This window comes from Equus caballus, chromosome 5, assembly GCF_041296265.1.
Source record: "Equus caballus isolate H_3958 breed thoroughbred chromosome 5, TB-T2T, whole genome shotgun sequence".
Lineage (NCBI taxonomy): Eukaryota > Metazoa > Chordata > Mammalia > Perissodactyla > Equidae > Equus > Equus caballus.
The window spans coordinates 41,472,556-41,487,420 of NC_091688.1; the positions used below are offsets into that span (position 1 = coordinate 41,472,556).

Consider the following 14,865-nt stretch of genomic DNA (forward strand, 5'->3'; position numbering starts at 1 on the left):
ACATGGGATGTGCCTAAGTTAGAGAAGAAGAGCCAATGAAGATGAAGTCAGTCAAAGGAGGTCTTGTCCAGGATAAGAGGTTAGGGGCCGGCCCTGTCCCCGAATGGTTAAGTTTGCGTGCTCCACTTCGGCGGCCCAGGGTTTCACTGGTTCGGATCCTGGGCACGGACATGGCACCGCTCAGCAGGTCACACTGAGGCAGGGTCCCACATGCCACAACTAGAAGGACCTACAACTAGAATATATAACTATATATTGGGGGGATTTGGGGAGAAAAAGCAGGAAAAAAAAAAAAAGATTGGCAACAGTTGTTAGCTCAGGCGCCAATCTTTAAAAAGAAAAAAGGATAAGAGGTGACCCTCCCCGGCTATAATTAGAGGGCCCCCCACCCCCATTTGTGGCAGGAATCCCAGACCCTTGCCCCGTACCCTAGGCTGAGGGAGTGCTATGCAGTTTACCCAGGATGCCTGCAGGGGGCGCCAAGAGCTCACTTTGTAGAAGACTAGCAATACTCCCATGCAAGCCTGCCCTGAGGGCTGAGGAGCGTTGCTGCTGGGTCTCAGGGTTCTCTTGCTGTCTCTCCAGCAAGTCAGCTTTCTTGGGGGACCCAAAAGACTGGCCGTTTGGAAGGGCTGAAGCATGAATCAAGTCTCCTTGCTCCCCTAGGCTGGGAGCAGAGGCCAAGAGAATTCAGTGGAGACCAGAGCCTCTCTGAGGGAGTGGCTGCTCTAGGTTCCAACTTACCTAGTGATAGTTGAGGGGCTGCAGTATGTGGGCCCCTCTGGGGAGGAAGATGAGAGGTTGTCCAAAATGGGCCCTGGACCTATGGGGGTGGGCTGGGTTGGTTCTGGGTCTCACTGTCAGACCTTGACTTTCTCCTGATCTGGAGTGGGGGCAGTATGCACAGGCCCAGGTCCCAGCCCAGGCTAACATAGACACAGCTAGGGAATCTGGCCACTTGAGGGCACCATCCCTTCCGAGATGGAAACTTGGGTGGGGCTGGGTGGGGGAGGAGCCGAAAAGCAGGTGCCCAGGCGATGCCAAGGGATCTGGGCACCTGCTGCCACCCACTGTGTAGGCACCAGGGTTAGCATGTGGCCCAGGAATAATGACCCCTTCCTCAGGGAATGGGCGCATTTACAAGGCAGGTTGGCGCCAACCTCAGCTCTCCACCCAGCCTACCTCTGGGGTGCCTGATTGCAGGCTCCCTGCACCTGACCTACCGATTAACCCTGACAGGGGTATCCCAGCCACCTAGTCACCATCATTAAGTAAGGGGGCAGCAGGCTTCTGGAGACCTGAAGGTGAGAAGGGCAAAGGTGCTAACCTCTTGGTCCCTGGTCTCCTGGGGCTCTGCTCCACCCCGGAGACTGGAGGCCTGGGGGAGATAGGGGCAGTCCCACCCCTGCAGGACAGAGGGAAGCCAGATGTTTCCTCCTGCTCCCTCACACGTGGCTCCGACACCCGCCGGCACCCGCCGCCAGCTCCGGAAACAGGAGTAAATAATATGGGGGGTGGTGGCCTGGGATGCGAGTAGGGAGGCTGGTGGGGGAGGGCACTCTACAGGTTCCTGGCCTGGGAGGCGCGCTGCTTGGGGCAGGAGGTGATGCCACCTGAGAAGAGGGCAGTGGGAAGATGAGATAAGGGGGGTCCCCGGCCCGGACAGAGGCTGGACTCCTCTCAGACTGGCACTGGCATGAGGGGATGCCTGGCATTTAGGGCATGACAGAGGGTCAGAGCCGGGGTGGGGGCGCCCAGGGCACGCAGGGAGGGGGAGTCCTCGCCAGGCCTTGGCTCCAGCCCTTTCCGGCCCTTATTGTCCGTGGTGAGAACAGGACGCTGTCCCGTTCCCACTGCCTGGCCCCCCCAGCTCTGCTCCCCAGGGGCTCGGAAAGGATGTTGGGAAACAAGAGAGAGCCAGAGACTCGTAGAGACAGAGATGCCGAGAGACACAGAGACAGATACAAAGGGGAAAGGTTCAGTCAAAAGCGAGCATTGAAGCTCATTGTGAGCCGAGCAGGCCCTGGGCACTGTGGGAACCACGAAAGAATGGGAGGCGGGAGGCCCTGCCCTCGGGGACCTCCGGGCTGGCCTGCCCTGTGCGCACGCCTTCTTGACTTAGGGTCACTCACAGAGCCGCCTCCTAAACAAACAATCGCTGGAACCCTTGTGCAGGCACCGTTGGTGCCACTTAATTGCTCCTGCTTCAGGTGCATTTCTTTACCTCCCTCCCAGCAGACTGGAAGTTCCTGAGGGGGCAGGGCCCAGATCATGCTGCCAAATCCCACCCTTCCAGTCCCCCAGGGCTGAGAGCAAGCTGGCCACACAGAGGTTGCACTGTAAACGCTGTTGGGTTGTGTTCCTGCAGAGGCAGAGAGCAAAGCCCTCTGGCTGGCCCCAGAGTTAGGCACCCGCATCACCGGTGGCAAGGGGCAGAGGGCGATTGCTGCAGGCCTGCCCGCTGGCAGGAAGCCGAGTGTAGCACCAGCTCTTCCCACCCCTGCCTCTGCGCTCTCAGGCGGGTGGGCCTCCTTCCTTCCAGCTCTCTTCTACCTGGGCCCACAGTTAGCAACTGCTCCCTGGGCAGGTCCTCTGAAAGATGGAGAGAGGCCCAGGTCCACTTCAAAATGAAGAAACACCAAGGCATGTTTGAAATGTTTACATTTAACAAATTAACACTTTTTAACAAAATTACAATGCAGTATAATGTTGCTAGTCACAAGATCATTACAGGACTTTTGGAAATTTTTCCTTCACAGGAAACTGCGGGCCCTATGTTATAATGTAAAGTTCTATGATAATGGGCATATCAGATTCATTGTACTATTCTTTCTACCTTTGTACATATTTGAAAATTCCTTAATAAAAGTGAAACCACTTGCACGGTAGTCCCTTCATCCTGCTCTATCAGAGAGTAACAGTGCGACAGGTCTGGAACCACACTTGGAGGTAACATAAGAAGTCTAAATTCGAGGCCCTGTGTGACAATAAGGGCTGAGCCAAATGGCCCTCGTGGCCTGTGAGGAGCCCTTCTCTGAGAACTCCGCTCACCTCACAGAAGCTGGAAGAGCAGGGGGAGTTTCCTCCACCCATTCTCGCCTGAGGCTGTGCTGCCAGAAAGGACTGAAGAGCGGGATTCCTGTCTGCACAGCCCAGGATCTCACCAAAAAAACCTTCCACACATCCCCTTTCTGGGCCAAGAGTTGCTGTGAGGGCCGACCTCAGGCTGCTTCAGGGGGATTGCTGTGGTGGAGATGTGTGTACACCTGTGAGTGTGGGTCTAGGCATAAGCCCCCCAGGGAGACCCTTCTCCTTCCTGCTCTCAGGCTCCAGCCCCCATTTCCAGCCTCTGTGACCTGGGCCTTCTGACTCAGATCATTTCAGGTTCTGTGGGACAGTAGGAAGGAGCCCAGGTCTTGAGATCAGATAGAGCTGAGTTCTAGTTTTGGCTCTGATGCTTAGCAGGTAAGGGTCCTTGGGCAAGTTGAGTGACTTCTCTGCACCTTAAATTCTTCAACTGTAAAATGGGGATAATACCTACCTCAAATTGTGGTGAGAAAGATCTGAATTCAACAACAATGTGTAAGAGCCTAGTGTAGTGCTTAACCTGATAGGTATTTGACAAATGTTATTTTTTTCCCTATGTAAAGACAACAATAACAACTTTAAATAAGCATTTACCACTTGCCAGTCAATGTACTTAGTGCTTTACGGATATTCTCAATTTCAACCCTCGCATCGACCTTATAAAATTGATATGCTTACTCCATATGAAGGTTAATATGTGTCAACTTGACTTGGCCATGGTGTTCAAATATTTGGTCAAACATTATTGTGGGTGTTTCTGTGAGGGTGTTTTTTGGTGAGGAAGATTGGCCCTGAGCTAACATCTGTTAACAATCTTCCTCTTTTTGCTTGAGGAAGATGGTCTCTGAGCTAACATCTATGCCACTTCTCCATTTTGTATGTGGGACACCACCACAGCATGGCCTGGTGAACAGAGTGTAGTCCACACCCAGGATTTGAACCCGAAAACCCCGGGCTGCTGAAGTGGAGCACATGAATCTAACCACTAAGCCACCAGGCCGGCCCCTGTGAGGATGTTTGTGAATGAGATTTCCATTTAAATTAGGAGTAAAGCAGACTGTCCTCCACCAAGCGGGTGAACATCATCCAGTCTGTTGAAGGCCTACTTTGAACAAAAGACTGACCTCCCCAGAGCAAGAGGAATTCAACAGCAGATGCCTTCGGACTTGAACCATGACGTTGGTTCTCTCCTGGATCTGCGGCCTGCAAGATTCCCCGGCGGTGTCTCACAGAGGCTGGGACCTAGCCGGCCCCACTGCTCCCATCCTAGGTCAGGAGGAAGTCAAGATTTGACAGAGTGAGAACCTGCAGATTTTAGATTTGCCAGCCTCTATAATTGCATGAACCAATTCCGTAAAATAAGTCTCTTTATTTGTATACGTATATACACATCCTATGGGTCTGGAGAACACTGACTAATACACCCACTTTAGTGAAATGAAAATGAAAAAGAGGTCAGAATAACCTGCTCAAGATTATAAGTGAAGGTAGGGCTAGAGCTGAAATTCAGATCCATTAGTGCCTCCATGTTGCTTAACCAATGTGGTTACAACACATGGTTACAACATGTCGTCTGGCCCCACCACCCCTCTGACCTCATTTCTTTGCACTCTTCCCCATACTCACACCATCCCACCCCCAGCCTCCGTGTGTCCCCTGTGCCAGGTGTGCTTGCACCTCGTGCCCTTTGCACTTGCTGTTCCCACTGCTGGAACCCTCATTCAGCAGATAGCTGCACTTCTCCCTCCTTCACATCATTCAAGTTTCCATGCAAATGTCTCCTTCTCAGAGAGGCCTTTCTGACCATGCTATGTAACATAGTACACTCTGTCACCCTTTAGCCACTTACCTGGCTATATTCTTTTTCACAGTACTTCTCACAAATGAATATTGAAATATTTGTTTGTTTCTTGTCTGTCTCCCACCACTTCATTGAAAGCAGGGATTTTGTCTGTTTTGCTCACTAAAACACTGCTTGACATACAGTAGGTGTTCAATATATAATTGTTAAAAGAAGAACAGAGGGCTGTCCCTGTGGCCAAGTGGGTAAGTTCGCACGCCCCGCTTCGGCAGCCCAGGGTTTTGCTGGTTCAGATCCTGGGCATGGACATGGCACCGCTCATCAGGCCATGCCGAGGTGGGTGTCCCACATAGCACAAGCAGAAGGACCTGCAACTAAAATATGCAACTATTTACTGGGGGACTTTGGGGAGAAGAAGAAGAAAAAAAAACAAGAAGATTGGCAACAGTTGTTAGCTCAGGTGCCAATCTTAAAAAAAAAAAAGAAGAACCGAGAACCTCATTAGCAACACACCATTGTCACACTTCCAGCTCTTTGCTGAACGTCCAATTCCACCTGTATCAACTCCAAACTGAATTCCTACAATCAGACAATATTTCAGCTGCCAGGCCTGTTCCCGGGCCCCTCCGCCCCCAGGCTGTCCTCTTGTCTCATCTTGGTCTCCTCCAGCTTACCTTCTCTTGGAAATCCTGACTCATCCGCTCCCTTCTTCAATCAGTAGCACAATCTCTTGTCTGCCTTTTCCCTTTAAAGCCAGGCTGTAATTTTGTAAGTATGTGTTTTTGTGGATTACGTTTGAGTCTGTCCTGTCACCCCTATGGAACTGTGGTGCCCTAAAGACAGTTGATTATGTCTGTCCTGTCCTGTCACCCCTATGGAACTGTGGATGCCCTAAGGACAGGGATGGAGTCAACAGCACCTGACCACCTCGAAACTTCTCCAAGGACCCAGTAATCACCATGGCACCTGTGACCTCAGAAAGCCCTACTGCCTGACACAATATGCACAGGCACACACAGAGGTCACCCACTCCTCTAAGGGGTGAAGCTGCTGATCTGAAGGACCAAGCCCCCCAACATAAATACTTTTAAGGGGTCTTTATTAGCCTGGCCCTGGCCTGCTTTTCCAGCCTCATCTCCTGCCACTCCCCCATGAAGCAGTCTTTGTCCCAGAGACAGCCACAAAGGATTACTCACCACAAACTCTCATGACTCTGTGCCTTTGTTCAAGCTTCCCCTTGGCCTTGCCTGCCCCACCCCCCCCCCCACCCCCCTACCTGAACCACTCTTACTCATCTTTCCAGTATCAACTCAGCCTTCAGGGTCTCTGTGAAACCTCCCCCCTGGACGGTCACTCTTCTCCTCTGTGTTGTATATAATTTTACGTATCCTCCATCTTCAGTGCATTCTAGCATGAGGGCTCCCAGATTGGGAATTTGTCTCCCTCTGAAACCAAAGCTTGCAAAAGCAGAAGACCCCAACAAACAGGAGCTCAGCCATCTGCAGAAGTAACTCATCTCAGAAGGTGGTTCATGAGTGATGGTAGGGAGGCTGGAGAAAGGCTGTGGTGGTTAAGGCGCGTCCTCAGTCCTGAGATGTAACTAATGACAGCTGTTCATAAAAACAACAAGAGTAACTAATACCCAGTGCATGCTTCCCAAATGCCACACATTGTTTTAAGCACCCTGTCTACATTATGTGCTGTAATCTTGAGAGCAACCCTACGAGAGAGGATCAATTATTGGTTCCATTGTACAGCTGAGAAAACTGAAGCTCAGAGAAGTTAAGTTGCTTGCCCAAGGTCACACAGCTAAGTAAAGGAAAGAGGCAGGACCCAACCTCAGACAACCGGGTTCTAAAAGCCCAAACTTTTAACCCCCAAGCTGCACTGCCTCTCATACCCTGCCATAATCACGTGTCCTGTGTCCTGCTATGACAGCAGAAGGGTGATGGCCTGCAAAAAGGTTGAAGAGAAAGGAGTTGGACCATAAGAATCTGCTGGCTTTTGTCTCGTGCTATCCAAGGCCAAAGACCCTGTGTCTGGCACATGGGAGTCTCTGGAGTAGTTAGATTTCCTGGGACCAAGAAATTTGGGTCAGTCTCCCTGGAGACCATCCAGTGCTAACCTGTCCTTCCTTCTGTCCCTCATCTTACATCTGTAGAAGCCCTGCTGGGTTTTCCACACTGCACTTGGTCCTGGAGATGCAATGGTCCTGGGCAGGCCAAGCGGGGAAACAACAAACCTACAGCTCAACATGGTAAGTGCCATCTGTAAAAGAGAGTCTGTGGGGGCTCAGAGGAGGAAGATGGTGACCAACCCTGCAAGACAGCGTCAAGGCCCAGGAAGGCTGCTGGGAGAACATGATGCTTCAGCTGAACATTAGAGGAATAGGTACCCACATTTTCTTGCGGCATATTTAGGGTTTCACTTTTCACACTAAAATCTTTTTAATGCACTGGGAATTTATTTTGCTGTAAGATGTGAGGCTGAAATCTAACTTAATTTACTTTTTCAAAGGGTAAGCTAGTTGCAAATGGTTTTCAAACAATCCATCTTTCCTTACTTGCAATGCTATCGCTATCATATGCTAAACTGGTATATGATTGATTTATTTCTTTACTTTTTATTCTGTTCCATTGATCTAGGGAGGGCAGTGCTATATTGTAGGGGCAAAGTTTGCAGGCTCTGAGGTCAGATTAGCTGGGGTGTGCCTCAGTTTCCTCATTTGTGAAATGGAGATAATAATAGTACCTACTCCATATGGTGGCTGTGAAGACTGAATGAGATAATGCACATAAAGTCCCCAGTACAGTGCTGGCACAGAGTAATCGACCAATGACTGTCCGCTGCTATGATGATCCCTATCTGCCCATTCCTGCACTAGTAACCCGGGAGGGTGAAATTACCAAGCACAGAGCTTTGAGTCGGCTGAGATAGCTCTGCTACTTACTACCTGCATGACCTTGGGGAAGGCGCTTACCTTTTACCACCTCTCTGTTTTGGTTTCCTCCTTCATATATGGGGATATAAAAACACCTACTAAAGCCTGTTGTGAAAATTAAACATGACAATGTCGCACAGGGCACGACACATAGCCCCTCGGTGAATGTTTATTCTTCTGCTGCTGATTATTATTATAACATTATAATTTATTATCAGTCTTTATGCGTTGCAGGGCAAGCCCTTTCTCATTATCTTTCCCCCTCAACTTTTCTGGGGAGTGGCAATCTTTCAGGGCCAGGTCTAGTGTGGGTGAATAGAATTTCTGGATCTGCAAAGCTGATGCGTAGCCCCTGAACTGTGCTGAAAGTCATCACGACCAGTGAGGTGTTGAATGAGCAACCAGAGGGACTCTGGGGGGAAATGGGGAAGGGAGCAGGGGTGGGGCTTTGAAATTCACATAGCAAGTTTTTTTTTTTTTAAAGATTTTATTTTTTTCCTTTTTCTCCCCAAAGCCCCCCACTACATAGTTGTATATTCTTCATTGTGGGTCCTTCTAGTTGTGGCATGTGGGACGCTGCCTCAGCGTGGTGTGATGAGCAGTGCCATGTCCGTGCCCAGGATTCGAACCAACGAAACACTGGGCCACCTGCAGCGGAGCGCACGAACTTAACCACTCGGTCACGGGGCCAGCCCCTACACAGCAAGTTTTTAAAAATGTTTTACTTTGTCTCAATTTTTACTTTAACAAAGGAATTTGCATAGTTTAAAAAGTCAACTACTTCTACAAGGCATTTAATGCAAACAGTCCCCTGCTCCACTTCTCCCAGCCTTACGTGCTCCTCCATAAACCACGCTCAAGTTTCTCAGCTGCTTCTTTTGGTAATTACTTCTACATTTCTAAATAACATGCTCATATTATTATTTCTTGATTCTATTTTAGATATAGCCAATTGACGGCTTGTCATGGAAGATGAGGACATAGTTCTCTTTAATCCTGATTCTCCTACTCTACTCCCCTCCCCCACCCTCTCAATTCAAATATATTCCAATTTTCAGTTAAATCAACACTCAGTGTTTACATTATTATGGCTGTGAAAATATTCTTCACAGCTGAGTTATGTAATGTTTGTACTAAAACTCTGTGAATCTGTGAAACCTGCTTTTGTTAATTAACATCAAAGATATGGGGCTGAGAAACTTCATTCTCTAAAATCATAGTGTCACATAAAAACCAGACTGTTGGTGTTGAACGCAATGCAATCTATACAAAAACTGAAATATAATAATGTATGCCTGAAATTCACACAATGTTAAAAGCCAATATGACCTCAATAAAAATAAAATAAAATAAAAAATAATACAGTCACAAACTTTGCTACTTGAAATCAATCAGTGAGCATGAACATTCCACTCTGGCCTGGAGGTCTGAGCCAAGTGGATTACTTTGACGAGAAGAAGCCTCGATTTCCAACCTAGGTGCAAAACTTCAGATAATGGGGTTTTGAACACAACATTCTACATTTATCTTAATTATATATTTATCTAATACATAATTATCTAAAATTAATTATTTTAATTTTGTAGTTTTCAGTGGACCCTCAGTCCAATTCTCAGCCCAGGCTTGCTGTTGACTCCTTGCCTTAGAACCATGCTTACCTGGAACCTATCAAAACACTGTGTCATTTAAATATTACCTAAACTCAACCTTTTCCCATAGCTCGTAACGACCCTGTTTGTTCCTTTGATGAATCACCCCACAGTTCCTCTGGTGTCCCCACAGAGTCCCACAGCTCTCTCTTGCAGCAGCAAGTTATTAAACCTAACTCTGTCCAACTTCAGTTATTTTCCTGGTGGTCTTTATCAGACGGGCTTTTATCAGTTCTCTTTCTTTTATAATTGTTTTCCCTCCAGTTGATAATTGCCTGACCTTTTCTTTTACTTGTTTTCTATATACCTATCATGAATTCATCCCAAAACTCTTTGAAAGATGTATACACCTTCTCTCACTACCTTAAACACATCAGTAATTCCTCTGTCCCCACACTTTTTTTCTTACAGACACTTTGAGCCCTGGAGCCCTTCTTCCTCGAGCTCCAAGTTGTACTGGCTGCTGCCCTGCGTTTCTTTTTAAAAATATGACAACCTCTGTTCTCACACCTATCTCAAGCCATCGTAGTTATTTATCAATGCATCTGCTTTCCTGACTCCTGCTTTCCCCCTCCACCCCAGGAGAGGCCGAGTGTCTTGACATCTCTATTTCTCCAAAGTCTACCAGGGCACTCAAGAAACATTCGAGTGAACGGATGAATAAAAGAATAAATAAGTGAACCAATGAGTGGGATTTCTGTGCCGGACAAATGAGTTTAAGGGGAACGATATTACATTCGCACCTTGTTGCAAGGTTTAAGGGTGTGCTCAGGCTTTCTACACGCCCCACGCCAGCTTGGAACGAGGTCTTGAGGGAGAAAAGCAGCACCGAAGCCCCTAAGGACCCACGCCGCGGTTTGCGAAGCAGAGCCCACCGAAGACAGCCTAGGTAAAGACAGCGTCCGCGAGTCCTCTAGGCGCCGCCAAGAGGACTACGACTCCCAGCAGGCCCTGCGGAGGCGGAGCACGAGCCGTAGGGGACTTCCGGACCCTGACGTTGGCGCCGCGCAGGGAAGGAGAGACGCGCGGCAAACAGGTAAATGTAGGTTGAGGGCAGAAGGGAGAGGGCGGAGAGGGCGCGGGAATGGCGAGTGCGATGGCAGAATGACGCTGAGGCTAGGTGACATGGGGGGTGGGGAGGGAGGAGGACAGGGAATGGGTCTCCAATGAAGCGGGGGTAGCTGGGTGGAAGGAACCTCGAGCTCTGCTTTCTCTTCCCGCAGTGACCATGACGAAATTAGCACAGTGGCTTTGGGCACTGGCGCTCCTGGGCTCCGCCTGGGCAGCCTTGACCATGGGAGCCCTGGGCCTGGAGCTGCCCTCGTCATGCCAGGAGGTCCTTTGGCCACTGCCCGCCTACTTGCTGGTGTCCGCCGGCTGCTACGCCCTGGGCACTGTGGGCTATCGTGTGGCCACTTTTCACGACTGTGAGGACGCCGCCCGCGAGCTGCAGAGCCAGATCCAGGAGGCCCGAGCTGACTTGGCCCGCAGGGGGATGCGCTTCTGACACCTAACCCCATTCTCGCCGGGACAGCCTGCTCTCCCATCCCCCATTAAAGAGCAAGTTTATTTTCTAACTTTGTTTGGTTTGAGTATGGAATGGGAATTGGGGATTCTGTGTACCAGCTGTCGCGAGGTGAGAGGTAGGGGAGCCACCTTCCTGAGGCTCTCAGCCTTTGTCTGCAATCTGCTGGTGGTCCTCCTTTTTGCTCCAAAGGAGGCTAAGATCCCTTCTCAAGATCGCTCAGGATGGAAATGTTATTTCACTCTCCTGGTCCTTTTAACCCTGTCGGGAAGTACTTCTTGAAGCCCAACTTCCATTCTTCTTCGTAACATCCAAGCTCTGTTCTTCTTAAGGCCTTCTAGATCTTTCCAACTTCTTGGTTCTTTCAGATACTTTTCTGAGCCAACCCTACCAGCCCCAGAGGAACTGTGGATCAGGCAGTGCACCTGTACCCTTCACCAAACCAGGCAGGTTGAGAAGCACTGAACAGAGAACGAGCCTTAATGGGCACAGGTAGGGAACAGTTTATTTTAAGGCACATTCTAAAGGTTCCACCCCAACCTTCAAATTAAAAAATATAATCTTGAAAAAATAAAAGTGATTCATCTCTCAAGTCCCACCCATATCTCCTAAGTAAAGCTCTTTCTTTGGTCCCTCGATTCTCAAAGTGTCTCTTTCTTTCCCAAAACCCACTGCACCCATGGAGCTGGTCAGCAGGAACAGCTGAAACAAGGAGTTCTCTTTGGTGACAGGTTGGCATTAAAGTGCCCAGTGGTCAGGTGAACTGCTTCAGGTTTGTAGGAGCTGAGAGTTCCTAGCTGGCTTCTGGGAATACTTCCAGAAAAGCCAGAGGCGAATGAAGCTGGTGACGATTCCTGGAAAGTTGGGCACCTGAAATCACAAGGGCTGCTATGAGGAGAGGAGCTGGTTTTCCACTTTGCACACCTGTCAGCCCATCCCTGTTCTGCTTACCGTGATGTAGGGATCTTTGAGTCGAAACCCGTAGAGGGTCCAGGAGGCAGAGGCGAGGAGGGTGGCAATGGTGAGTGAGAAGGAGAAATGTTGGGCTGATTTAGTCTGAATGACCTTGGCCTGTGGGAAAGGATGAAAGACACTCCCAGCCCAGACATGTAGTAAAGCTCCTACATTGCCTACTAATTTCCTCAGAAAAAAGTTTCTCCCCTGATCTTCTGCTACCTGATCCTTCCCTCCTGCCTCCCACTCACCCATCTCTGCTGCCCTGTCTCCTTCCAGGATTTGGCTCTTCCCTTCCTCTGGAGTGTAAGCTACAGTCTCTGACTATGGGAGCCTGACCTTTCTTATCTCCCCCACCTCCCTGGATACCCTCACTCACCAAGTCAGCCAGTGGTGAGAGATACATACTGATGGTGAAGACACTGCAGAAGAGGCCCAGCCACTGAAGCCTGGCCTCAAGGTCAGGCACCAGGAGCCAAAAGTAGCCAAAACCCAGAAGAAGGACCCCCAGCAGGGCTGCAGTCTGTAGGAGCACGCCACGCTGCAGGGGAGAGAACAGCCTTAGCCCTGGATGTGCCAGGAGCCCTCTCTGACTCCCCTGCTGGAATTAACTCATCCTGCCCTCTCCCACGCTCCAGTGGGGGAGCCAATCTTCGTCTAAGCCTCCAGTATTGCACTTGTCACACTCTCTTTCCCACCAGTGACTTGATCGTGTGTTTGATCAATCCACAACACTGGAGGTTTCTAGGGAAGGAAGCTTGGTACACACAGTAGGAGCTTAAATAAATGCTTGTGTGATTGAATGGAGAAGCAGAGCTAATCATCTCATTCTCAGCCACCGACCCTGGCTCTGAAGGAACTATCCGAGACAAAAGCCTTTTTCCCCTCAGCTTCTTGGGCAGTGAGGCACCATCAGGCTTGGCAGGGCTACCAGCTTCGCCAGAATGGGGGGCGATGTGTGAGTCTCAGAAGGCTGGCTTCATGGAGGAAGGAGGACTGCAAGGCTGGAGGGGCCTTCCAGGAAAAGGTGGCAGTGCCAGCCTGTTACAGTCTTCTAGGAAGCAGTGTCTGCGCTGCCAGCAGTGCAGGACGTGCAGCAAAGTGGGCCCAAGGGAGGGTCTCTACCTTCCGAGGGCAGTAGTGCAGATACACCAAGATATACAGGGTCTGAAGCATAGCACCCACGGAGTTCACGATGATTAGGGTCCCGTCTCCTTTCAAGGCCCCATAACTCAGCCAGCTCAGGTTGCTGCAGGGTGGAGGGGAGAGATATTCGCCCGCGGGATTGAATGTGGGAGGGGGACCCAAGGCGCCTCTTCCACGTTCCGCATCCCTCCCCCACCCCCCGCAGATAGTCTTTCCCGCCGCAGCAGTAGCCCCTCTCACTTGATATCCGTGGTGAGAAAGGGCAGGAACTGGACATTGTCCACGCTCCGGGTCATCCGCATGTGCCTAAGGTCCGAGCTGTAACGGGCCCCCGAAGCCAGGGGTGAGAGGTGGGAGGGGAAAGCCAGGCTGCTGGGGAGTCGAGACCCCCGATGCCTGTCATCCTCCCCAGGCAACTGCAGACCCCCAGCCCCGCCCTCAGCTCCCTTGCCTTCTCCCTCAGGTCAAGTGACCAGCCTCGCCCTTGTGCCCGGGCCCCTCGACCCGATTCCACTTTGACTCCAGGTTCGGGACGCAGCCTGGGGCTGTGGCCACGTCTCTGTTCCCTCTCTCTCCTTTCCCGACTTCCTGGTCCTGCCCCAGCCCAGCCCAGCCGCGCTCTCACAGGCCGCTGGAGAACATGCCGAGGGTGAAGAGCACGCAAGCTCCGGAAAGGAGCGAGTCGGCCACGCCGCCGGCCTCCATGCCTCCAGGGGTCGGATCCAGCGCTCAGCGACAGGCGCAAGGTAGCTCGGCTGGGAGCCCGCGGGCGCCGGAGCCCCGCCCCTCCGCGTCCCTGGCTCCGCCCCCGCGCGCTCGGCCATCCCCCCGGAAACTGAACCGGAACCCGGCCCACCCCCAGAACTCCGAGCCGGGACGCAGGCCCCGCCCCTCCGAGCGCCGGTCCCGGCCCCTGCCGGCCGCAGGATTCCTGCTCCTGACGTTGCACTCCAGATCCCTGCCGGTCCCTTTCCGAAGGCTTCGCGGGTTTGTCCCCGGCACCCGCCGCTGCTCACTCTGCTTACCCCTTGGATGACCTAGACCCCCAGCCTCAACAATTTCCCGCAGGCCCGTGAGCCTACGTGGTACACCTCAAAACAAAAGCTTGCTAGACGCGACCAGACTTCAACACGCTTCCCATCCAGAGCTCCAGATCAGAACCTCAGTTAACCAAGATTTGGGAGGTTTTTCCCAGTTTGCTGAAGCCTCTTCCCAGTCTCTCCCATAAATAACAGGGATTGCCAGGAATCACCAAGGCTATCAGGTGCCCTCCCCCTTCAGCCACACTGCCAACTTTCCGTGACTTGGCCAGTCCACTGAAGCGCAAGGCTGACCCCGACGTCCAACCGACTTGCTGCTGGGAACTTTCCCTCCCAGCCTCCCACACGTCTCGGTGGGGCCGTGGGCGGGGCCGCATGCTTCAGCTGGCGCTCCCCTGAGCGACTGCCTGACTCACCCAACAGCATGAGTACCTGAACCGTGTGCCAAAGCCCAGCGTTGAGGGAGTGGGAGTGGGGCAGAGGTTGGACAGGAAGAACTTCCAGAGTGGGGTGCAGCCTAGAACCCGAGAGACTGCCATCCTCCTGTCCTGGATAACCCTCAGAGGAGGAAACATCCCATCCGTTGGGGCTGGCAAGGGGTATGTATGCTTTCCAGAGAGGGGAAAAAAATTCAAACCCAGTTGCTACTGGTGTCGCACAGAGCCTAGCACATAGCACGGACTCCATGGTCCTAAATTAGGATGGAGGGGCAGAAAAGCATA

At 51.3% G+C, this 14,865-nt stretch overlaps 2 protein-coding genes and 1 long non-coding RNA gene across 9 annotated transcripts; 1 reads left to right on the forward strand and 2 right to left on the reverse strand.

The window, feature by feature from the left end:
• Positions 1–2,648: 2,648 nt before the first annotated feature.
• On the reverse strand, positions 2,649–6,057 carry LOC138924082 (uncharacterized). Its single transcript, XR_011438695.1, has 3 exons — positions 5,563–6,057; positions 4,937–5,262; positions 2,649–4,353 (listed from the first exon to the last, which is right to left on the reverse strand). It is a non-coding gene; the product is annotated as an uncharacterized lncRNA (long non-coding RNA).
• Positions 6,058–10,384: 4,327 nt separating this feature from the next.
• Positions 10,385–12,764, forward strand: DPM3 (dolichyl-phosphate mannosyltransferase subunit 3, regulatory). 5 transcript variants are annotated; one of them, XM_070267062.1, is made up of 4 exons: positions 10,385–10,514; positions 10,702–11,038; positions 11,372–11,495; positions 12,237–12,764. In XM_070267062.1, the coding sequence occupies exon 2, from the start codon at positions 10,707–10,709 to the stop codon at positions 10,983–10,985; it is 279 nt and encodes a 92-aa protein (XP_070123163.1). In that variant the 5' UTR covers positions 10,385–10,514; positions 10,702–10,706; the 3' UTR covers positions 10,986–11,038; positions 11,372–11,495; positions 12,237–12,764. The 5 variants fall into 5 exon arrangements, with proteins under 5 accessions (XP_070123163.1, XP_001494656.2, XP_014595412.1 ...); XM_070267061.1 differs by lacking the exon at positions 10,385–10,514 and adding an exon at positions 10,523–10,598; XM_001494606.6 differs by lacking the exon at positions 12,237–12,764 and having other exon boundaries at positions 11,372–11,636.
• SLC50A1 (solute carrier family 50 member 1) lies at positions 11,483–13,935 on the reverse strand. 3 transcript variants are annotated; one of them, XM_001498337.5, is made up of 6 exons: positions 13,729–13,935; positions 13,344–13,421; positions 13,083–13,206; positions 12,337–12,498; positions 11,955–12,074; positions 11,483–11,873 (listed from the first exon to the last, which is right to left on the reverse strand). In XM_001498337.5, the coding sequence occupies exons 1-6, from the start codon at positions 13,806–13,808 to the stop codon at positions 11,772–11,774; spliced, it is 666 nt and encodes a 221-aa protein (XP_001498387.1). In that variant the 5' UTR covers positions 13,809–13,935; the 3' UTR covers positions 11,483–11,771. The 3 variants fall into 3 exon arrangements, with proteins under 3 accessions (XP_001498387.1, XP_070123161.1, XP_005610114.1); XM_070267060.1 differs by having other exon boundaries at positions 13,748–13,908; XM_005610057.4 differs by lacking the exon at positions 13,344–13,421 and having other exon boundaries at positions 13,729–13,917.
• Positions 13,936–14,865: the final 930 nt, after the last annotated feature.